This window comes from Neopsephotus bourkii, unplaced genomic scaffold, assembly GCF_033783945.1.
Source record: "Neopsephotus bourkii isolate Nb327-2 ecotype Australia unplaced genomic scaffold, CSIRO-AGI_Nbou_v1 NB_347, whole genome shotgun sequence".
In the NCBI taxonomy this organism is placed as follows: Eukaryota; Metazoa; Chordata; class Aves; order Psittaciformes; family Psittacidae; genus Neopsephotus; species Neopsephotus bourkii.
This window is the reverse complement of record NW_026900853.1, coordinates 1-22,789: the sequence shown is the minus strand read 5'-3', so window position 1 is coordinate 22,789 and position 22,789 is coordinate 1. Positions and strand designations below refer to the sequence as shown.

The 22,789-nt window shown below is 54.0% G+C and overlaps 2 protein-coding genes across 2 annotated transcripts; both read right to left on the bottom strand.

The window, feature by feature from the left end:
* Positions 1 to 13,172: 13,172 nt before the first annotated feature.
* Positions 13,173 to 19,059, bottom strand: LOC133209584 (forkhead box protein J1-like). Its single transcript, XM_061348284.1, has 5 exons — positions 19,021 to 19,059; positions 17,747 to 17,818; positions 16,830 to 17,038; positions 15,023 to 15,602; positions 13,173 to 13,970 (listed from the first exon to the last, which is right to left on the bottom strand). The coding sequence occupies exons 1-5, from the start codon at positions 19,057 to 19,059 to the stop codon at positions 13,173 to 13,175; spliced, it is 1,698 nt and encodes a 565-aa protein (XP_061204268.1).
* A 1,683-nt stretch (positions 19,060 to 20,742) lies between these two features.
* LOC133209586 (cbp/p300-interacting transactivator 4-like) lies at positions 20,743 to 22,389 on the bottom strand. The gene is made up of 2 exons (XM_061348285.1): positions 21,895 to 22,389; positions 20,743 to 21,466 (listed from the first exon to the last, which is right to left on the bottom strand). Exons 1-2 carry the CDS (start codon positions 22,266 to 22,268, stop codon positions 21,241 to 21,243), a joined length of 600 nt encoding a protein of 199 aa, XP_061204269.1. The 5' UTR covers positions 22,269 to 22,389; the 3' UTR covers positions 20,743 to 21,240.
* Positions 22,390 to 22,789: the final 400 nt, after the last annotated feature.

The window sequence follows — 22,789 nt, the reverse complement described above, 5'->3', positions numbered from 1 at the left end:
AGAGTCTTCTTCCACAGCCGAAGAGCCAGGAGGGAAATCTGGTGCTGGGAATGTTCAGCACACAGTCACCTTGGCAACGGTGCCACCATCATTGCTGTCGCGCCTCGATATCATATTGAAACCTCCATTTGAATGGAACATTTCTGGTGGTCGGTGGGGGCTGCCCAGCAGCACAGTGAGTAGCGCACAAACGTCTGGACTCTTCTTCCACAGCCGAAGAGCCAGGAGGGAAATCTGGTGCTGGGAATGTTCAGCACACAGTCAGATTTGCAACGGTGCCACCATCATTGCTGTCGCTCCTCGATTTCATACATAAATTCCATTTGAATGGTACCTCTCTGATGGTCCTTCGAGACTGCCCAGGAACATAGTGAGTAGAGCACGAACGTCTGGCCTCTGCTCCCACAGCCGAAGAGCCAGAGGGAAATCTGGTGCTGGGAATGTTCAGCACACAGTCAGATTTGCAACGGTGTCACCATCATTGCTGTCGCTCCTCGATTTCATACCTAAAAGTCCATTTGAATGGAACCTCTCCGGTGGTCCTTCGAGGCTGCCCAGGAACATAGTGAGTAGAGCACAAACGTCTGGCCTCTGCTCCCACAGCCGAAGAGCCAGGAGGGAAATCTGGTGCTGGGAATGTTCAGCACACAGTCAGCTTTGCAACGGTGCCACCATCATTGCTGTCGCTCCTCGATTTCATACCTAAAAGTCCATTTGAATGGAACCTCTCCGGTGGTCGCTCAAGGCTGCCCAGGAACATAGTGAGTAGAGCACGAACGTCTGGCCTCTGCTCCCACAGCCGAAGAGCCAGGAGGGAAATCTGGTGCTGGGAATGTTCAGCACACAGTCAGCTTTGCAACGGTGCCACCATCATTGCTGTCGCTCCTCGATTTCATACCTAAATGTCCTTTTGAATGGAACATATCCGGTGGTCGGTTGAGGCTGCCCAGGAACATAGTGAGAAGAGCATAAATGACTGGCCTCTGCTCCCACAGCCGAAGAGCCAGGAGGGAAATGTGGTGCTGGGAATATTCAGCACACAGTCAGCTTTGCAACAGTGCCACCATCATTGCTGTCGTTCCTCGATTTCATACCTAGAAATCCATATGAATGGAATCTATCCGGTGTTCGGTTGAGGCTGCCAGGGAACATAGTGAGCAGATCATAAAAGTCTGGCCTCTGATCTCACAGCCGAAGTGGTAGGAGGGAAACCTGGTGCTGGGAATGTTCAGCACACAGTCAGCTTTGCAACGGTGCCACTATCATTGCTGTTGCTCCTCGATTTCATACCCAAAAGTCCATTTGAACGGGAACTCTGCAGTGGTCACTCAAGGCTGCACAGCAGCATAGCGAGTGCAGCATGAATGTCTGGCCTCTGCTCCCACAGCCGAAGAGTCAGGAGTGAAATCTGGTGCTGGGAATGTTCCGCACACAGTCAGCTTTGGAACGGTGACACCATCATTGCTGTCGCTCCTGGATTTCATACCTAAAAGTCCATTTGAATGGAACCTCTCCGGTGGTCGTTCGAGGCTGCCCAGGAACATAGTGAGTAGAGGACGAACGTCTGGCCTCTGCTCCCACAGCCGAAGAGGTAGGAGGGAAATTTGGTGCTGGGAATGTTCAGCACACAGTCAGCTTTGCAACGGTGCCACCATAACTGCTGTCCCTCCTCGATTTCATACCTACAAGTCCATTTGAATGGAACATCTCCGGTAGTCGCTTGAGGCTGCCCAGCAGCACAATGAGTAGCGCACGAACGTCTGGCTTCTGCTCCCAGAGCCGAAGAGCCACGAGGGAAATCAGGTGCTGGGACTGTTCAGCACACAGTCAGCTTTGCAACAGTGCCACAATTATTGATGTTGCTCCTCGATTTCATACCTAAAATTCCATTTGAATGGGACATCTGTGGTGGTGGGTCGAGGCTGCCCAGCAGCACAGTGAGTAGCGCACAAACGTCTGGCCTCTGCTCCCACAGCCGAAGAGCCAGGAGGGAAATCTCATGCTGGGAAAGTTCAGCACACAGTCAACTTTGCAACAGTGCCACCATCATTGCTGTCGCTCCTCAATTTCATACCTAAAAGTCCTTTTGAATGGAACTTCTCTGGTGCTCCGTCGAGGCTGCAGAGCTGCACATCGAGTAGATCACGAATGTTTGGCCTCGGCTCCCACAGCCGAAGGGCCAGGAGGCAAATCTGGTGCTGGGAATGTTCAGCACACAGTCAGCTTTGCAACGGTGCCACCATCATTGCTGTCGCTCCTCGATTTCATACCTAGAAGTCCATTTGAATGGAACCTCTCTGGTGGTGGGTCAATGTTTCCCAGGAACATAGTGAGTAGCACAATAACGTTTGGCCTCTGCTCCCACAGCCGAAGAGCCAGGAGGGAAATCTAATGCTGGGAATGTTCAGCACACAGTCAGATCTGCAAGGGTGCCACCAACGTTGCTGTCGCTCCTCGATTTCATGCCTAAAAGTCCTTTTGAATGGAACATTTCTGGTGGTCCTTCGAGACTGCCCATGAATATAGTGAGTAGAGAATTCACGTCTGGCCTCTTCTCCCACAGCTGAAGAGCTAGGAGGGAAATGTGGTGTTGGAAATATTCAGCACACAGTCAGCTTTGCAACGGTGCCACCATCATTGCTGTCGCTCCTCGACTTCATACCGAAAAATCCATTTGAATGGAACATCTCTGGGGGTCGCTCAAGGCTGCCCAGGAACATAGTGAGTAGAGCACGAACGTCTGGCCTCCGCTCCCACAGCCGAAGGTCCAGGAGTGAAATCTGGTGCTGGGAATGTTCAGCACACAGTCAGCTTTGCAACGGTGCCACCATCACTGCTGTCGCTCCTCAATTTCATACATAAAAATCCAGTTGAATGGTACCTCTCTGGTGGTCCTTCGAGGCTGTCCAGGAACATAGTGAGTAGAGCACGAACGTCTGGCCTCTGCTCCCACAACCGAAGAGCCAGGAGGGAAATCTGGTGCTGGGAATGTTCAGCACACATTCAGCTTTGCAACGCTGCCACCATCATTGCCGTCGCTCCTCTATTTCATACGAAAACTCCATTTGAATGGAACATTTCTGGTGGTCGGTCAAGGCTGCCCAGAAGCACAGTGAGTAGCGCACGAGCGTCTGGCCTCTGCTCCCACAGCCGAAGAGGTAGGAGGGAAATCTGGTTCTGGGAATGTTCAGCACACAGTCAGCTTTGCAACGGTGGCACCATCATTGCTGTCGCTCCTCGATTTCATACCTAAAAGTCCATTTGAATAGAAACTCTACGGTGGTCGCTCAAGGCCACACAGTAACATAGTGAGTAGATCACGAACGTCTGGCCTCTGATCACACAGTCGAAGAGCCACAGGGAAATCTGGTGCTGGGAATATTCAGCACACAGTCAGCTTCGCAACGGTGCCACCATGATTGCTGTCGCTCCTCGATTTCATACCTAAAATTCCTTTTGAATGGAACATCTCTGGTGCTAGGTCGAGGCTGCACAGCAGCCCAGCGAATAGAGCAAGAACGTCTGGCCTCTGCTCCCACAGCCGACGAGTAAGAAGTGAAATATGGGGCTGGGAATGTCCCGCAGACAGTCAGCTTTGCAACGGTGCCACCATCATTGCTGTCGCTCCTCAATTTCATACCTAAAAGTCCATTTTAATGGAACCTCTCCGGTGGTCCTTCGAGGCTGCCCAAGAGCATAGTGAGTAGAGCACGAACGTTTGGCCTCTACTCCCACAGCCGAAACCCCAGGAGGGAAATCTGGTGCTGGGAATGTTCAGCACACAGTCAGCTTTGCAACGGTGCCACCATCATTGCTGTCACTCCTTGTTTTCATGCTTAAAATTCCTTTTGAATAGAACCTCTCCGGTGGTCGGTTGAGGCTGCCCATGAACATAGTGAGTAGAGTAAAAAGTCTGGCCTCTGCTGCCACAGTCAAAGAGCCAGGAGGAATATCTGGTGCTGGGAATGTTCAGCACAGAGTCAGCTTTGCAGCGGTGCCACCATCAGTGCTGTCGCTCCTCGATTTCATACCTAAAACTCCATTTCAATGGAACATCTCCGGTGGTCAGTTGAGGCTGCCCAGCAGCACAGTGAGTACATCACGAACTTCTGGCCTCTGCTCCCACAGCCGAAGAGCCACGAGGGAAATCTGGTGCTGGGAATGTTCAGCACACAGTCAGCTTTGCAACGGTGCCACCATCATTGCTGTCCCTCCTCGATTTCATACATAAAAGTCCGTTTCAATGGAACCTCTCCGGTGGTTCTTCGAGGCTGCCCAGGAACATAGTGAGTAGAACAGGAACGTCTGGCCTCTCCGTCAACAGCCGAAGAGCCAGGAGGGAAATCTGGTGCTGGGAATATTCAGCACACAGTCAGCTTTGCAACGGTGCCACCATCATTGATGTCGCTCCTAGATTTCATACCTAAATCTCCATTTCAATGGAACATCTCCGGTGGTCGGTTGAGGCTGCCCAGCAGCACAGTGAGTAGCGCAGGAACGTATAGCCTCTGCTCGCAGAGCCAAAGAGCCACTAGGGAAATCCTGTGCTGGGAATGTTCAGCACAGAGTCAGCTTTGCAACTGTGCCACCATCGTTGCTTTTCCTCCTCTATTTCATACATAAAAGTCCATTTGTGTGGAACCTCTACGGTGGTCCATCGAGGCTGCCCACCGGCACAGTGAGTACAGGACGAACGTCTAGCCTGTGCCCCCAGAGCCGAAGAGCCAGGAGGGAACTCTGTTGCTGGGAATGTTCAGCATACAGTCACCTTTGCGACTGTGCCACCTTCATTGCTGTCGCTCCTCGATTTCATACCTAGAAGTCCATTTGAATGGAACCTCTCCGGTGGTCGGCTGAGGCTGCCCAGGAACATAGTGAGTAGAGCACGAATGTCTGGCCTCTGCTCCCATAGCCAAAACCCCAGGAGGGAAATCTGGTGCTGGGAATGTTCAGCAAACAGTGAGCTTTGCAACGGTGCCACCATCATTGCTGTCGCTCCTCGATTTCATACCTAAAAGTCCATTTGAATAGAACGTCTCTGGTGGTGGGTCGAGGCTGCCCAGCAGCACAGTGAGTAGAGCACGAATGTCTGGCCTCTGCTCCTAGAGCCGAAGAGCCAGGAGGGAAATCTGGTGCTGGGAATGTTCAGCACACTGTCAGCTTTGCAACAGTGCCACCATAATTATTGCCGTTCTTCTATTTCATACTTAAAAGTCCTTTTGAATGGAACCTCTCCGGTGGTCGGTTAAGGCTGTCCAGGAACATAGTGTGTAGAGCATAAAAGTCTGGCCTCTGCTCCCACAGGAAAGAGCCAGGAGGAATATCTGGTGCTGGGAATGTTCAGCACACTGTCAGCTTTGCAACGGTGCCATCATCATTGCTGTCGCTCCTCGATATCATACCTAAAAGTCCTTTTGAATGGAACTTCTCTGGTGGTCTGTCGAGGCTGCACAGGAGCACAGCGAGTAGAGCACGAATGTCTGGCCTTTGCTCCCACAGCCGAAGAGTCAGGAGTGAGATCTGGTGCTGGGAATGTTCAGCACATAGTCAGGTTTGCAACGGTGCCATCATCATTGCTGTCGCTCTTCTATTTCATTCCTAAAAGTCCATTTGAATGGAACCTCTCCATGCTTGGTTGAGGCTGCACAGCAGCACAGCGAGTAGTGCACGAACGTCTGGCCTCTGATCCCACAACTGAAGAGTCAGGAGGGAAATCTGGTGCTGGGAATGTTGAGCACACAGTCAGCTTTGCAACAGTGCCACCATCATTGCTGTCGCTCCTCAATTTCATACCTAAAGGTGCATTTGAATGGAACCTCTCCGATGCTCTCTACAGGCCACCCAGGAGCTCAGTGACAAGAGCAAGAACGTCTGGCCTCTGTTCCCACAGCTGAAGGGCCACGGGGGAAATCTGGTGCTGGGAATGTTCAGCACACAGTCAGCTTTGCAACGGTGCCACCGTCATTGCTGTCGCTCCTCGATTTTATACCTAAAACTCCATTTGAATGGAACATATCCGGTGGTCCTTCAAGGCTGCCCAGAACATAGTGAGTAGAGCACGAACGTCTGGCCTCTGCTCCTACAGCCGAAGAGCCAGGAGGGAAATCTGGTGCTGGGAATATTCAGCACACAGTCAGCTTTGCAACAGTGCCACCATCATTGCTGTCGCTCCTCGATTTTGAAACTGATGTGGCCTATTGTGTACAGGGGGGTTGTCAAAATGTACAGGGGGGTTGTCAAAATGTACAGGGGGGTACTGCTTAAGTCATAGCTGGTTTAACGAGCTCAGATGTCTTATCAGACAAATACCAGAACAAAACCTCCTAGTGAGGAGAATGGGGGGATTGTACAAGGAGTACTGCTTAAATCATGGCTGGCTTGACAAGCTCAGCAGTTGCCTTATCAGGCAGTGCTAAGATAAGGCTTCCTAACGAAGGGAATAGCTCATTAAACCAGCTAGACATGGACCAGACCCATCCAGCTCCTAAAGAGCATGCGTGAGGAACAGAGGTAAAAAGTTCAAGCCTGAGGAAGACTCGTTTACTTCATCTTGAAGACCCCTACCCACAAGAGGAAGACTACTTACTTCATCTGAAGACCCCTGCCCAAGACCACCAGGAGGCACTGCGCATGCGTGGAGCGCCTTTTAGCTCATTATAATATGAAGCGGGGATAGTATATGAATATGTATAGGCGTACTGCGCGACCTAATACCTATGTATGACTTTACAGGATAAATTTAAAAGGAAAACGGCACTGAGGCAAGCATGCCTTTTGGAGGACCAGTCCCCTGTGCGTCTTCAGCTGAATAAAGCATACCTACTTTACAGCTTTAACCAGTTGTGGAGTCTATTCCGCTATCAATTTGGCGAGCCAGGCAGGAGATCTCTGTTCGGCTGCAGGATCGGCGGAGGGGCGGACCTCCTGGGCGCCCCAGGCCACTTGCCTGGAGGGGCTCCACTCCTCGTCCGCTCACTGCAGGGACAGACAACAACCTGTGCCGGCTGCGGAGAAACGGTGTGCTTGGAATTTAGGTTTGTAATTGTCCTAGGACTTGTAAAGGCCTGTAAGGCGTACGCGTGGCCGGGGCTGCTGGTAAGGCGCTCAGAGACGTCTGGCGCACAGCGCTGTCCCCTTGGTAGGTAGGGCTTGCAAGCAGGGGACTCACCGACCGATAGAGCGGCCGCTAGCGAGCCTGGTGGTGGGTCGGGTGAGTCTAGGGATTCGTCTGCTGATAGAGCAGCAGTTTGTATGGGACGAATCCAAAAGGAGCTCCAGGTTTCACTGAAGGGTGCGAGCGGCATCTGGTGAACCGGTGTAAGTGTGGTATCCGAATGCGAGTGGTTTGTGTTTGTGTGACTGAGACGTAGCGTAGCTACGAAGCGAGTGCGAAATCCCGATCCGAGGAGAGCGGCCGGAGACGGACGAAGTGTGTTTTGTGTTGTGTCTAAGTGTTTTGTGTGCGTATATGTCTGTCGTTACTGTTAAAGATCACAGTGCTTAAGCGGTGGGGGAGCAGTAGACAAAAGTAAACTGCCATTGGGGGGGGGGGGGGAGGGGGTGTTAAGAAGAGTTCCCTCTGCGCTCCAGTGGCTGTATAACAGAAGTATAACCTCTAAGTAATCCTACTCTTGAGACCTGAACTTTACACTCAATACCAGAGGCTTGTAGCCTCACATATGGGTGCATAATAACTTTTGAATAGTGGAATCTGCCGTGGATACTAGGACAGTGTAAATTTTGATAGAACCGAAACTGTGATCTAACAACAGGGGAGTTGATCTGCAGAACCCAGAGATACCATTTTACTGAACCCCCTTGAGAATATCATAAAATTCGTGTGTAGGTGCTCTCATATTTTTTAAGTGCATTTGCAGAGCACTGGGAAAGAGAAGCTGTAGAGATTTGTAAAAGATTGTTTGAAATGGGAGCCGGTCAAAACAAGGGAATTCTGAAGAAAAGCCCATTCGGTTACATTTTGGCACGCTGGAAAGAACTGGGAGAGTCTTCTGGGGCTCGGTAAACAAGAAAACATTGGTAAAATATTGTAACCAATGGTGGCCTTTATATACTTTGGAAGATCAAGAGAAATGGCCTAAAAATGGAACTCTGAATTATAATACATTGTTACAATTAATGTTGGTTTTGAGATGGCCAGGAAAATGGGATTAAGTACTATATACAGATATGTTTTTCACTTTAAGAAACCACCCGGAGTGGCAGGCAGAATGTGAAATTAAATAGCTCTGCCAGATCCCTAATTCTGGCTTTGGAAAAGGACAGGAAAAAATGGAAAGCTAAGCTGGAGAGATGTTGTTCGGCCTGGGATATTGGGGAATGACGTTTGAAAGTTATAAATGGGAAAATTATGTATCACAGATACCTCCGAGAGAAGCACCCTCTGTATCTGTCCTATCAGATATTGATAAGGAGGAGGAGATTGCTGTCACCTGCAACAAGCAGCACATTCACATTCAGAGTTAAGAAAGGGTTAAACCAGAAGTGCTGTTGCACAGGCAGGCATCGCAGGGGGAGCAACTGTGAGGAAAAAAAAGAAGGTAGGGAGGGGAGCTCGCGCAGCTCCTGTGTTTGAGCACGGGATGGGTGCTGGGGCAGGTAAACAAGTGGGAACAGACATGTTGACAGACGGGACTGAGGGGTTGTTGAATAGATGTGGACAGAAGTGCTTTGAAACTGACTGCCCTGGGGGGGAGAGAGTGCCATGGGGTGGCTCCGGTGGCTGAATTGGAACTAGACTGACAAGGGACCTGGGGAATCCTCCCTAGCGGATCCACTGGTTACATTAAAACTAGGGACTAGAGGAAATAAAGTGGAATTTTTAGTAGACACTGGGGCAACATATTGGGCTCTGAATAAGGCATTGATACCTGTAGGGGGAGACTGTGTTACTGTAAAAGGGGCAACTGGCCAAAGTGAAAAGGCATATTTTTGTAAGCCACTGAAATATCAATTGGGAAAGCAATGGGACATTCATAAATTTTTATATATGCCTAATGCCCCAAAGGCTCTCCTGGGGAGAGATTTGTTGGAACAACTGGGGGCCACTATTACCTTCAAAGAAGGCGAGATCACCTTGAAAGTAAATGATCAGCAATACATAGAAATGTTAAGCTTAGAACTGATCACACACCAGACAGAAGAAAAGGTTAGGGAAGATATATTAGATCAAGTATTCCCGGGAGTATGGGCTACAAACATACCTGGGAAGGCCAGAAATGCACCCCTGATACAGATTAAGCTCAAGGAGGGAAAACAACCAGTTAGGATTAACCAATACCCTCTAAGAAAAGAAGATAGGGAGGGAATTTGTCCAATAATTGAAAACTTTTTACAGTTAGGATTATTAAAAGAATGTCAATCTGATTTTAATACCCCTATCTTACCAGTCCGTAAGCCTGATGGATCATATCGGGTGGTACAGGACTTGAGAGCTGTCAACAAGATCACTGGAGATCTTTACCCGGTGGTAGCAAATCCATACACCCTACTGACTTGCTTAATTCCAGAACTAACTTGGTTTACTGTTTTAGATCTAAAGGACGCCTTCTTTTGCCTCCCTCTCCATGAAGCCAGTCAGAAAATTTTTGCATTTGAATGGGAAAACCCCAAAAGTGGGCGCAAAACTCAGCTCACATGGACGGTGCTGCCTCGGGGATTTAAGAACAGTCCCACTGTCCTGGGTTTAGCAGTGGCAGTCATTTATCTCTTTCTTGGTAGCTGGTACAGGGCTGTGTTTTGACTTTCAGCTGGGAACAGAGCTGAAAAACAATGATGTTTTGGTTTGGCCAAGGACTTTGTGGGTCTCATGCTCTGCCAGGGAGGAGGGGAGCCGGGAGGAAGCAGAGACAGGACACCTGACCCAAACTGACCAAAGAGGTATTCCATACCACAGCATGTCATGCCCAGGGGGGAACTGGGAGTTACCCGGAAGGGCTAGTTGGACTGCAGGGTTGGAGGAGGTATCGGTCGGTGCTTGGTCGGGCTGGGGGGGGGCAAGTTATTGGTCGCCTGGTGATGGGGTGTTGTATTCTCTTCCCTTGTTATTTCCTTTATCATTACTATTATTGGTGGCAGCAGTAGTGATCTGTGTTATACCTTAGTTACTAAACTGTTCTTATCTCAGCCCGTGGGAGTTGCATTCTTTCTGATTCTCCCCTCCGTCCCTCTGAGAATAGGGGAGGGCAAGAAAGGGGGGGAGTGAGTGAGTGAAAGCTGTCTGGCATTGGTTAAACCACGACACCCACTTTGTTTGGAGAACAACTTGCCAAAGACTTAGAATCATGGGAAGCCCCACCGGAGGAAGGAAGAATACTGCAGTACGTGGACGACATCCTAATTGCCACCCGGAAATTTGTGTGGCTTGGACGGTAAGCCTCTTCAATTTCTTGGGCCTCCAGGGATATCTCATACAATGTCTGCCGTACTGGCAGTAAAAGGTGGACACTGACTTTCTCCTCAGAAATTTCTAAAGTATCAAGCCATCATGATAGAGCAGAATAATGTTGAAATTGTGGTAACTAACATTATCAATCCAGCCTCTTTCCTCAGTGGTAATGAAGGAGAACCTGTACACCATGATTGCCTGGAAACCATTGAGGCTGCCTATCCTAGTCGTCCAGATTTGAGGAGTATCCCTTTGGATAACACGGAAACCTGATTCACTGACGGGAGCAGTCATGTCATCAGCCTGGATATGCAGTTACCACCTGCAAAGAGGTAACAGAATCTGGACCTTTGCCTATAAACACTTCCGCACAGAAAGCAGAATTGATTGCTCTGACCAGAGCCCTGGAACTGAACTGTAAACATCTACACAGACTCAAACTATGCATTCGGAGTCGTACATGCGCATGGTGCTGTTTGGAAGGAGAGAGGACTGTTAAATTCACAAGGGAAAAACATCAAACATGCACAGAAAGTATTGAGATTATTGAAAGCAGTCCAGTTGCCTGAGAAGGTGGCAATTGTGCACATCAAGGCACACCAGAAGGTGAGCTCTGAATTAGAAGAAGGAAATGAGCTGGTGGACAGAGAGGCAAAAGAAGCAGCAAAAGGTGAGGTACCAACTGAAGGAGCATTGATCCCTGATGGGAAAGTTTCCTTAGAAGGAGATTATGATCTCGAGCCAAGGTGGAAAGGGCCATTCCAGGTGTTGTTAACTACATTCACAGCTATCAAGATTAAGGAACAGAACGCCTGGATTCATCATACTCGATTTAAGAAAGCTCCGAAGACACCCTGGAGAGCGATCCAAACTGAAAATGAACTGAAATTAAAGCTAATCCGTAACAAGTAACACTGCAAATTAATAAGACTGTGTTGATGATATTTTTAACCTTCTTGCTTAAAGCTTTAATACTTCTCTCTTGTTTGCAATTATAACCAGCGAGAGGTCGAAGAATGATGAAAATAATTACAGGATTAACTGTGATTCTAGGGGGCACACAGTCTTGACAAAATGACTTAATGACAATTCCATGCTTAATCCAATGTGTATCGAACATGTTTCGCAAATCCATTGAAGGCACCTGGGTACCTCTTAAGTAAAAGAATTTACTTATGTTATAGAAAAGGGGGGAATTGAAACTGATGTGGCCTATTGTGTACAGGGGGGGTGTACAGGGGGTTAGACAAAATGTACAGGGGGGTACTGCTTAAGTCATAGCTGGTTTAACGAGCTCAGCAGATGTCTTATCAGGCAGTACTAAGATAAAGCTTCCTAACGAAGGGAATAGCTCATTAAACCAGTTGGACATAGACCAGGCCCATCCAGCTCCTAAAGAGCAGGCGTGAGGACCAGAGGTAAAGAGTTAAAGCCTGAGGCAGACTCGTTTACTTCATCTTGAAGACCCCTACCCACAAGAGGAAGACTACTTACTTCATCTGAAGACCCCTGCCCAAGACCACCAGGAGGCGCTGCGCATGCGTGGAGAGCCTTTTAGCTCATTATAATCCGAAGCGGGGATAGAATATGAATATGTATGACTTTACAGGATAAATGCAGAAGAAAAACGGCACTGAGGCACGCATGCCTTTTGGAGGAGCAATCCCCCGTGCGTCTTCAGCTGAATAAAGCATACCTACTTTACAGCTTTAACCAACTTGTGGGGTCTATTCCGCTATCACTGCCCATGGACACACTTTGTCTGACCCTTCATTTGACACCTGACTGGCATGGGAAACCCTACCGGAAGCATAAGCCACCACCAGCATAGCTCCCAACTTCGCAAGGGCACGTGAGTTCTTTCCCCACGACAAGGGGGTGTGCGTAAAACAGCCAATACCCCCCTAAAACCTCAATAACACCCTCGAGACCCCAAATACCCCCAGGGACCCCAAATACACCCCTGTGGCTCCAGTACCCCCCAGTGCCCTGCCCGGGCATTGGGCTGCGCTGCACGACGGAGCGGAAAGTATCCCGGGTGCGCTTGTGCTTCTCCTCAATGCACTGCAGGTCCTCCCCTCCTGACGGGGCAGGCAGCAGAGATCCACGGCCCCGCCGCGCCGCGCCGCCGCCCGAACGGGCGCCGCAGCTCCACAGGCGCGCTCCTGGGCCGCCGGAAGCCGGGACCCAGGAACGCCGGCGTCCGGAACACAGCGGCGACCCGGCGATGGACATCGGCCCGCGGGAAGGAGCCGCGAGCCCCCCAGCCCTCGGCCTAGAACCGCCCCTCGACGTCCCCTCCACGCCTGTCCTCCAGCACCAGCAGCACCGCGCGGGGCCCGCGCTCCAAGGCCGGGCCCAGCAGCTCCCGCAGCGCCCCCCCCCCTCCCGCCATCACCACCACAGGGCCCTCGGCGTGGGCCAGGCCAGCAGCGGCACCTGTGCGGCCCGCACCGGGCCCGGACCCGCAGGGCGGCCGCCAACACCGCCGCCATCTTCCGGCAAAACAAACACACACCAAAATATATTCTCTGTTATCTAATATAGAATAGATAATATAAAACCGTCTAAAGAGGCAGCCTTGGTGAACTGATAAACCTTTTATTCTTCCCTAGGCACAAGTCAGGAGGGAGCCTGAACTCCAGAAGCCATAAGGGACATATACTGGCTGCTATATACGGTACCTATCAAACACTGTGAACAAGGGGAGAGAAACAGCGAGGAAAAAAGGTAAGGAAATTGCATGGGCTTTAAATGGGGACTGGGGTCATAGAAGGGTTGTGAGGCTGCTGCATTCGCCCTCCTCTGCTGGCAGAGAAGCGTCACAGGCTTCAAAGACCTGGTTGATGCTGACACAGTTGGAGAGGCAGTCGTTTGTGCCTTCATCCCAGGGGTTGTCCAAGAAAGCTGCAGCCAGAAAGGCTTCATCCAGTTCTGGGCTGGGTTGGTTATATGTAGTGAGGGCCTGCTCCTGCCCCTGGGGACAGTCGATGGGGCCCTGTGCCTCCAAGTCCACATCAGCTGTAATGGGGCCGATTGGAGGTGGCAGCTCCAGAGTTTCAAAAGCTGGTAAGGTTTCACTGATGTTGGCATTAAAGATGGCTGACCAGTCAAAGTCACCTTTGAGGGACCCCAGCTCCGTCTGCTCCTCCTGGGTCAGCAAGGGAGAGCTGCACACACGAGCTACCTTGGCCGTTTGGTTGGGCAGGGGCTTCTTGCGCTTGCACCCCACTTCAGCACCCCCTGGATTCATGCTCTGGCTCTTGGTGAGTTCCTCAACCTCCTTCAGCAGCTGCTGTGACTCCGTGTGGGTGTTGGGGATGTTCCTGGAGGTGCAGACCGAAGGGGATGAGCTGGGGGTACAGGGTGGATCCTGCTGGGTGGTTTTGGTGAAGGCGGGGTGGATCTGCACCGGGGGCACTTTCCGCTTCTTGAAGGCGCTGTGCTTGAGCCGGTCGGCGTACTGGGGGTCCAGCTTCCAAAACCCCCCTTTCCCTGGTTCCCCCTTCTCCCGAGGCACCTTGATGAAGCACTTGTTCAGGGAGAGGTTGTGCCGGATGGAGTTCTAGAACCAAAAAGAGAAAGAGGCTGAATGTTGGTCAGCTGCCCCGGCACCTACCTGCATGGGGAGATGGGTGGACAAATGTGTTTTCAGCAAGGACCTTGGGGGAAAAGAAGGCAGAATCAGGAACATCAGGGCATCCTGGGCTACATGGCCAGCAGAAACTCCCCTGAGTCACCAGCAGTGTTCTTGTCCCCTGTCTAACCCAACCAGAGGTGGGACAAGGTGGGCTGGTTTGCCCAGCCCTGCCTGAGTAACAGCACTGCCAGGATCACTGGCACACTGTGGATTTGGGCTGGGAATAACCCGAGCAGAGGGACGAGCCACCAGGTCCCTCCTGCCCTGCCGCATCCTCCAAACCACACATGCCAGAGGTCCCCTCGTGTGACACAGGAAGGCAGTGAGCCAAGGTGGCTGAGAAAGCCCCTGTGCTCCAGGCTGTCCCTAAAGCTGGGGAGCCCAGAGGCTCTCCTCTACCTAATGGGGACATGCTGGTGCTAGCTGGAGACAGCAGCCCTGTTTGACCTCTCTTGGGCTTCCCTTACAGTGATGGACTGGAGACCTGCCCTGCTTGGAAAGCAGCAGCACTTCTGCTCTGAACCTCCTCAAGGATGGATTTGTCCAGCAAGCAGCATCTCCCCAAGGGTCTTCTCCATCCTTCTGCTACGCCTGGTCCTCAGCACCCAGAGATACTCACCCTGGTGACTTCACACGTGTTCAGCCCCAAGAGACTCAGGACCCCACAAGAATGCTGAAAGGTGGAGTCAGGGACAGAGACATCTTCCCGCCAGAGCCAAGAGGAGTCGCAGGGACTAGCAGGTACCTCCCTGCTCCCCAAATGGCCCTGGGTTCTCCCCTGTAATGGCTCCTTCCCTCTGCTGCCCTCGTGGTTGTGGTATTTCTGTGCCCCTATTACAGCCATTCCCCACCAGCTGTCCTCCCAGTGGGATCCAGCATCCCAGTGGGACCTTGCCTTGCAATGGTGGAGGCTGTGAAAAGCCCTCTTCAGCCCTGCAAGCAGAGGGGACAGGGCAAGAGGTCTCCAGATCTCCTACCTGCCAGGTGGGATCAGCATGTCTGAAGTAGCAGAAATTTTCAGTGATCCACTTGTAGATGTCAGCCAGGGTGATCTTGGGTTTCCCACTGGCTTCCATTGCCATGCAGATGAGGGTGGCGTAGGAATAGGGCGGCTTGACCTGTGGGTTGGTCTTGAAGTCGATGTCCTCCCTGAACTGGGGGTTCAAGGCTATGGTGGTGTGTGCTGTCCTGGAGGTGGACGAAGAGATGGGCTTGCAGGGGGTGTGGGACATGCCCATGCACGCCAGGTCAGCGGCCAGGGGTGAGCACGGGGCAGCAAAGCTGGGGATCTTCTGAGAGTCATGGTGGTCCGGCCCAGTGAGGCAGCAGGAGGACTTGCCCACGCTGGCACTGGTGATGGAGAAGTCCGGGAGCCACATGAGGCTGGTCAGGCTGTCATCCAGTGCATCGAACGCAGCCAAGGTGCCATTCTTTAATCTCTCCCTCCTCTCCCGCACGCCTTTGGACCACACATCAGCCACGCCTTGGTTCTGCCCTGGGTTCTGCATTTCCCGGGTGTGCAGGTACAGAACGGAGGAGATGGTGCAGATCCTGCAGCAACAACAGGGAGAGAGTTGGAGAGTCCCCAAGGTGCAGCCACTCTCTGGCACTGGGGCCTGGGTGCTCTGGGTGCTGCTGGGTGAGCCCCATCCCCAGGGTGCTGCGTGCTGCAGCCACATCAACTCCCCTGCAGTGCTTCAGCAGGCCTGAACCTCGGGGAAGGTTCCTCAAACTGCTGCACCACAGCCCCCCCCCCCCCCCCCCAGCATGCCCAAGTCCGGGTGTCCCAGCACAAGCCTTGGGCTGAAAACCACATCTATTTATAAATAAATTAAATAAATAAATATTTAATTATAAATCGAATAATTATAAATAAACATTTATAAAAAATTATTTAAAATATATAAAACTTATTTATAAACATTTATTTAAATATTTATAAATATTTAATTAAATATTATTAATATTTATAATTATTTATATATAAATAACACCTACACCCCCTTTAAACAACAAACTGCATCCCTCAAAGGGAGGATGCTTTTCCATCTGCCCCTAGCAGGACAAAACCTCAATGTCCAAACCCTCGACAAAACATCTTCAATTCCCCATCACCATCACCATCCCCACCAGCAGCATCCCTCGGGTTTGGGCTGTTGCTGCTTGCCCCCCTCCCCTGGCCTTCCTAACCCGCCCCTGGAACTCTCCCCCAAGCACACCCTCACTCAGAGCAGCCGGTAGATTCGAGCGCCGGTTATTGCCAGGGCAGGAGCAAGTGTCTGGTTTCGCTGCTGGGCTCGAACCCCCGAAATCCTGAGGTTCTGACCCGAGGAACCTCTCCTGTGTGACCCGCAGCGGCGCGACCGCACCGGCTTCGGCAAGGTTCGAATCCGGTTCTGCTCAACGGCCGCAGGGAGCGCGGGACGGGGCGCGGGACCGGGGGGCGGGGACAGTGGAACCCCGGCCTCGCTCCAAGCAGACGGGCTCCCCCGGCCAATCCCGAGCTAAAGGCTCAGGGGGCAGCGGTTACGGGTTGGGATGCTCCGGTCCCAGTGTCCCCCCCCTAGCCCCTGCGCTCGCGGCGGGGTCAGTGGGACCGGAGGCGCTCGTTGCGGTTCGTGCGTTGGGGGGCGTAAAAAGGATGGAAATGGGAGTAAATCCCAGGACGATAAGCACAGCCAGAGACAGGCACAGAGACACAGCACAGCCGCATCCACACACCCCCCCGGGCAAACCTACCGCACCCTCGGGCGCTCCCCCCCCGCAACCCCGCAGCTCTTACCCGGCCCGGCGATGTCCCCGGAGCTTCCGAAGTTCACGGGAGGGCAAAAAGCACTGGGGAAAATCGGGGGAAAACAGGGAAAAAGGAGGAGAAAAATAACATAAAGAAAAGCGGAGCGGCGGTGCCGAGATGCGTCTGGGGGGGGCTGCGGGTCCCGCTCTCCCGCCCGGTGGCGGTGCGGTTCCGCCGTGATTTCCCGGCTCCCCGGGGGCTGCCGTTAAGGAGCCGCTCCGAAAGGCTTCTCCCGCTGTCACGGTGACGCTCCGCCCCGTAAACAGCTTCCGGGCCTGCCATTGGTCCCCGCGTTGTCATGGGGAGCCGGAGGGGACCCGCCCCTTTAGGTTGAGATTTGGCCATTTAGGGGCCAGAGGCCTGGCTGGGGATGCTCGCAGTTTGGAGGTGGGCAGGTCTGTGGTACCCAGGGATGCTGCGGGGCTCCACCGCACCCCAGCACAGCACCAGCACACCCCAAAACTGTATGCGGGCCACCCCCCTCGGCTTGGCAGGGGGGCAGACCCATCCTTTTTCCCCCTGTCTGTGCCCCCATCCTGCTTCTGACCCCTGAAGGAGTCCACAGCGATGACAGCAAAGCTGACAGGGGGCTGGCAGCCCCCCAGATTAAAGGGAGGGGTCCCCCTTTCTTAGTTACAGTTATTACAGCTATATGCTTCTATAAGAAATCTCAGTGTTCCCTCCTCCAGCAGCCCAAAGGATCCCAGTGAGGGACCCCCTCCCTGACCAAGGGGGAAGGGAGCAGCCGTGAATCCCAAGAGAAGCCTGTTTGGGAAGCCTGTTTCCACCCCACAGCACAAGACTCTGCCCTTTGAGAAGTGGGGGGCTTGGGGGGACTTGGGGAGGTTTAAAGGCCCCTCCTGTGTCTGCCCACAGGGAAAGGGGGTTTGGGAGCAGGCAGACTCACTCTCGAGGGCTGAAGCGTGTGTACATTAAGTGGATTTCCTGCCAGGATCCCCAGCGATTTGGGCAGGACAAGCTGGGGGGGAGGCAGGTGTCAGAGCGTCTCCCCAGATTCCCCTCTGCCCCTGCCCGTCCCCGGTGGAGGAGCGAGGAGGCAGCTCCCAGGGGAGTGAAAGTTTCTGTTCCACTTCTCAGGGGTGAATATCCAGCAAACACCCATCCCAAAGCTCTGGGTCCTGCCCTCTGGACAAGTCAGTTCCCTCGGGAGCAAGACCTGCTCCTGTAGGAATGCTCCGTAAGGCAGAGTTCAAGGGCTTTCCTGAGCAGCCCAGGCACAGCCCCACAGGCCTCAGTTCTCTTCCTCTCCCTTTGCAGGATCTGGCCACCTCAAGCCCTCCCCAGCAGCTGCAAGGTGCTTCCATAACAAGGACATGGAGCTGCCGAAGCAAGCCCAGAGGAGGTCACGAGGATGATCAGGGGCTGGAGCACCTCCTGTATGGAGAAGGGTGAGAAAGTTGGGGCTGTTCAGCCTGGAGAAGCTGCGTGGAGAGCTCAGAGCAGCTTCCAGTGTCTGAAGGGGGCTACAAGGATGCTGGAGAGGGACGTTCAACAGGGACTGTAGTGACAGGAGAGGGGGTGAGGGGTTCAAACATGGGAAGTTCAGGTTAGATGTAAGGCAGAAGCTCTTCCCTGGGAGGGTGCTGAGGCACTGGCACAGGGTTCCCAGAGAAGCTGTGGCTGCCCCATCCCTGGCAGTGTTCAAGGCCAGGTTGCACGAGGTTTGGAGCAACCAAGTGGAAGGTGTCCCTGCCCAGGGCAGGGGATTGGAACTGGATGGGGCTTAAGGTTCCTTCCAACCCGAACCATTCCATGCTTCTATTATTCCCCCATTGTGCATCACCCCCTCCACTCAAACCACATTCTAACCCCCCTTACGGCCCTCCTCACCTTTCAGGTATCAGCCCCCAGCATGAGTTTTCCTCCCCCGTACTTGAGAGATTTCTCCTGCAGGAGGACCCAGCTCTTCTCCAGGAAAAGTTTCCTCTGGGTGTCCTCATCCATCCCAGCAGTGCCAGGGACCATCTGCCTGGCCATCCACACCGCAGCCCAGCCCCTTCCTGCAGAGGCTTTGTTTGCATTTGCACCTTCTCATCCTCACAGTGCTTGGGGAAGGCAGGGGGGGATGGAAGGGACCTTTTTGGAAGCTTTTAAAGGTTCCTGGGTGGATGCTCCCACCCAAAGAGTGTTTCCACCCACCAGGTCTCCAGCTGCTCTCACCTTGTCACCACGGAAGGACTCTGGATGCTTTGTTGACATAAGATGCCCTTTATTAAACATACTCTGAAAATCCAAAACATGCTCAAAGCAGAGTTCAGCAGCAGCAATCTGGTTTCTTTCCCTAAATCCCTGACAGCTGGATCACTGGAACAAGGGGCTATTGCCTTTCACCAGCAGCTCCTGCCTGCCCCTTGTCCCTTCCGTGTGGCTTGAGGACAGCACTGGTGTCACCTGCACTCAAATCCCATCTCTCCTGTGCCACAGGCGGAGGATGCTCATTTCTTTGCTTGCTCCTCCTGGCTCCTCTCCACCACCATGTGCATGCCACCAGCTGTGGGATGGGACATGGGACAGCCACCCCGAGAGCTACCCTGGGGACACACAGCTCAGAGCAGCCAGAAAACCCTCCAGGACACTTCCAGGGACCCTCCTGAGCAAGGACCTGACCTGACCTGCCAGCAGCCACAAGCACTGCCACAGCCCTACACTGTGATGCCAGGCCTGGAGAGCTCTACTGGTCCCCTTTGAAGCCACAAGGAAGGTTTGGCTTTGGTAGCTGAGCCACCCCTGGAGCATCATCCTGGTTTTTCCATGCTGGGGGTTAGGGAAGAGCCAGCCTCCCACAGCGCCCTTAGTCCTCTCAGCTCAGTGTGGCAGTGAACCCCTAAAGTTCTCCCTGTGCCCAGTATGGTGCTGCTGGCTCCTGGGGCCAGCACTCCCAAACCCCATGGGTTGCCCCACCATGGCACTGGGCAGTGTGTCCCCACGGGCCACACACCATGCCCCTGAATGGCTGCAAGGCTCTTCCCCACCACAGTTCCCCAGTGGCAGCAGCTCCCACCCCACAGATGGAGATGTCTCCCCCCATCAAGCACCCAGCCCTGAGTTTCCAGGGAGGAATCTGGGAGCTGCTGAGCTTACAGGAGTCAGTGGGGCGCCAGAGCAGAGGAGGGTGGCCAGTGCTGACCCCACCTCCAGCAGGACCCACACTAGGAAGTGAGGGACATGAAGTGAGCAGCAAACACCTCCCAGCCCCAAAAAGGGCTTTATCTCCCTTTAGCAGCAACAGCCATCAGCATGGCCTGTGCTGCACCACAGGGACAGTGGTGGGGACGTGCTCCCTGCATGCTGGGGGATGTTGCTTTCAGTAGATGAACATCTCTGTCCTAAGGGAGCTCTGAGATGCAGCTTCCTTCTGCAAAGAAGAGGTGGCCTTTGCTGTCACATCTGCCTGAGAAAACCAGGTGGGGAAGAAGCGGGGCTCAACCTCCCCCCTGGGCTCATTCAAACAGCTCCAGAGCTTGCTGGATTGCGGTGTTGGGTCTGATGCTCCTCAGGGTGCCTTCTGCCTCTTCCTGCTGCTCTCTGGAGTGGAGCCTGGCCTCTGCCAATGGCTCCATCAGGTCCTCGAACTCTGTGGCTGTGCCCCTACCCCACTGCTGTCCCTGTGTTCCTGTCTCCCGGAGCAAAACCCACTTATGCAGGGAGGCCAGGGCTGGCCAGAGGGATGGGGCTGGAGGAGTGGGGATGGAGGGATGGGGAAGCAGCTCCCACACCCTCATCCACGCCCTGCTACAAAGTGCGATGGAGAGGGCAGGCCAGGGGTGACACGTTTGGCACTTGTTCCAGAGAGAGGGCACAGCCCCAGCCCCGCGCCCCCAGCGGGTGGAAGACAGTGAGGTTAAACTGGCCATGTCCCTGGGGCTGGTGACCGGGGGGGGAGTGTCCCAGGTCCCCTGTCCACCCCGCTCCATCCCCTGGGGAAAAGCAACCTCCTGGGACAGGCCCAAGAGCCCACGTGCCCAGGGTGGAGAGCAGAGGGACGGGGAGCTCCAGGGGCACCATCACCACCAGTGCACAATGGGGACAATCCCACAGCATGGGGTCAGCAAACCTGGGGGGGTGCCAGCCCCCCATGAAGGTCACTGGCTTGTGTACTGAGGATGCCAATGCCAACATTCATCCTTAACCTGCACCCCTGGGCATCATCCACCTCTGACAGTGTCCCAGGACCCCCTTTGTGGGGTGACCCCATCCCATGTGCTCTGCACACTGGAGGAGAGAGGCCTGGGGATGGGTGTGAGATGGCTGGGGGCAGGAGGGGACCCCAGCCCATCCCCATCAGGGCTGGAGGATGGGAAGGTGCTGATGGGGGGGCTCTGAAGTGATGCGGTTCTCGGCCCCCCTCTGCACAGCGGAGCCGGGCAGGAAAAGCCCCCGTTACCATCTTCTCTTTGGAAAAGCAGTCCCGCCACAGCCGGGGAGGGAGGTGGCGATGCCGGCGGTGCCCGGAGCCCTCTGCATGCACAGGGGGTGCGTGTGCCCCGGCTGAGGCTGAGCCCTCACACAGGGGTGGCCGCTGCCTGCTCCAGGTCCTGGGGGCCGGGGGGGCAGCGGGGCCGGGGCGCCTGCTGCAGCCGCACGTTGTTGTTGGCTGCCTCTGGGCCTGGGGTGAGAAAACAGGGGGTTAGGGGCTGCCAAAGCCACGGCACCCTTGGGCATCTTCCCATGGGGTGCAATACAGTCTCCCCAAGGGACACCCACCTCCCCAGCCCCCCATATTGGGTTTCAGCTGCAGTGAGGGCTAGCGGGTGCCTGTACTTACCTCTCCAAACCAGGGGAGCCCCTTAAACCTCTGATTTCTCAGGAATGCTGAGGGGCAAATGGGAAGCACAGTGCACCACGGCCGGGTTTTAACAACCCAAATGGAGGGGGGCTGCCTCTGCCCCCCATGCCCAGTAAAAGGGCACTTACAGACACCCCATGGGGGCTGCAGGGTAGGCTGGGGTGTCACCCAGCAAGGGGACTGCCAGGGGCACCAAACCCCCGAGGTGACCAGGCACGAGGCGGGCACAGGCTCTGGGTGTCTCATACCTATTCCTCAATGTTAATGGGGCAGGAGTCCGGCACGGCGCCTGCGTGGTGGGAGAGACCAGAAGGCACATGGTGAAGGTGGGAGCAGGGTGGCACGGGGGGGACATGCACACGAGCGAGCAACCGGGGTGACTGGGGGGAATGAGGGGCTCGCTGCCCGGGAACAGGTCTGGGATGAGGACAGGAAGCCACCGATGGGGCAAGGGGGATGTCATGCGTGGGCTTGTGCCAAGGAGAACTGAGGGGGGAACATGCTTGTGGCACAGGGAAGCTGGGTCCCCACATGCCCCACCTCGGGCTGCAGGCTCCTGGTGCAGGCAGCACCCTCCAGCCAGGGCAGGGTGATGGGCAGAGCTGGGGACCTGCCTGCCCATGGCTTGTGTCCCAGAGGCTATGTGGTGCCCTTAGGAAGTGGATGCACCCCTAAAGCAGGGGGGCTGCTCCCCCCAGTGAGGTGAAAGCCCTGTGCCCAAGCCTCGGGGCAGCTCTGAGTTGAGGGGGGCCATGTGAAGGCACCCCAAGGCCAAGGACAAGTGCTGAGGCTTTCCCAAAGAGGGAGCAACAAATCCCTGCTGCTGATGTATGGGAGGGGGCAGCTGCTGTTCCACTGGCTTTCCATGGCGAGCTCAGGCTGGAGAGCAAGGCATGTTAAGCCTGCAGATCCCAGAGGGAAGGGATAGTTAAACAGGACCACATAGAACACGCGTCCCCCAAAATCCCATTAAGAGCTTGATGCTGCATCGGTCACTGCAGTGCCCTGGAGCAGAGACCCAGCTCAGCTCAGCGCACCCTTGGGTGGCTGCTGAGGAGCAGGGTTGGGAAGCAGGATCTGGCCAAGGCCATGACCACGGCCAGAGGATGCTCTGAGCCATGGGGACAGCCCCTGCCACCTGCT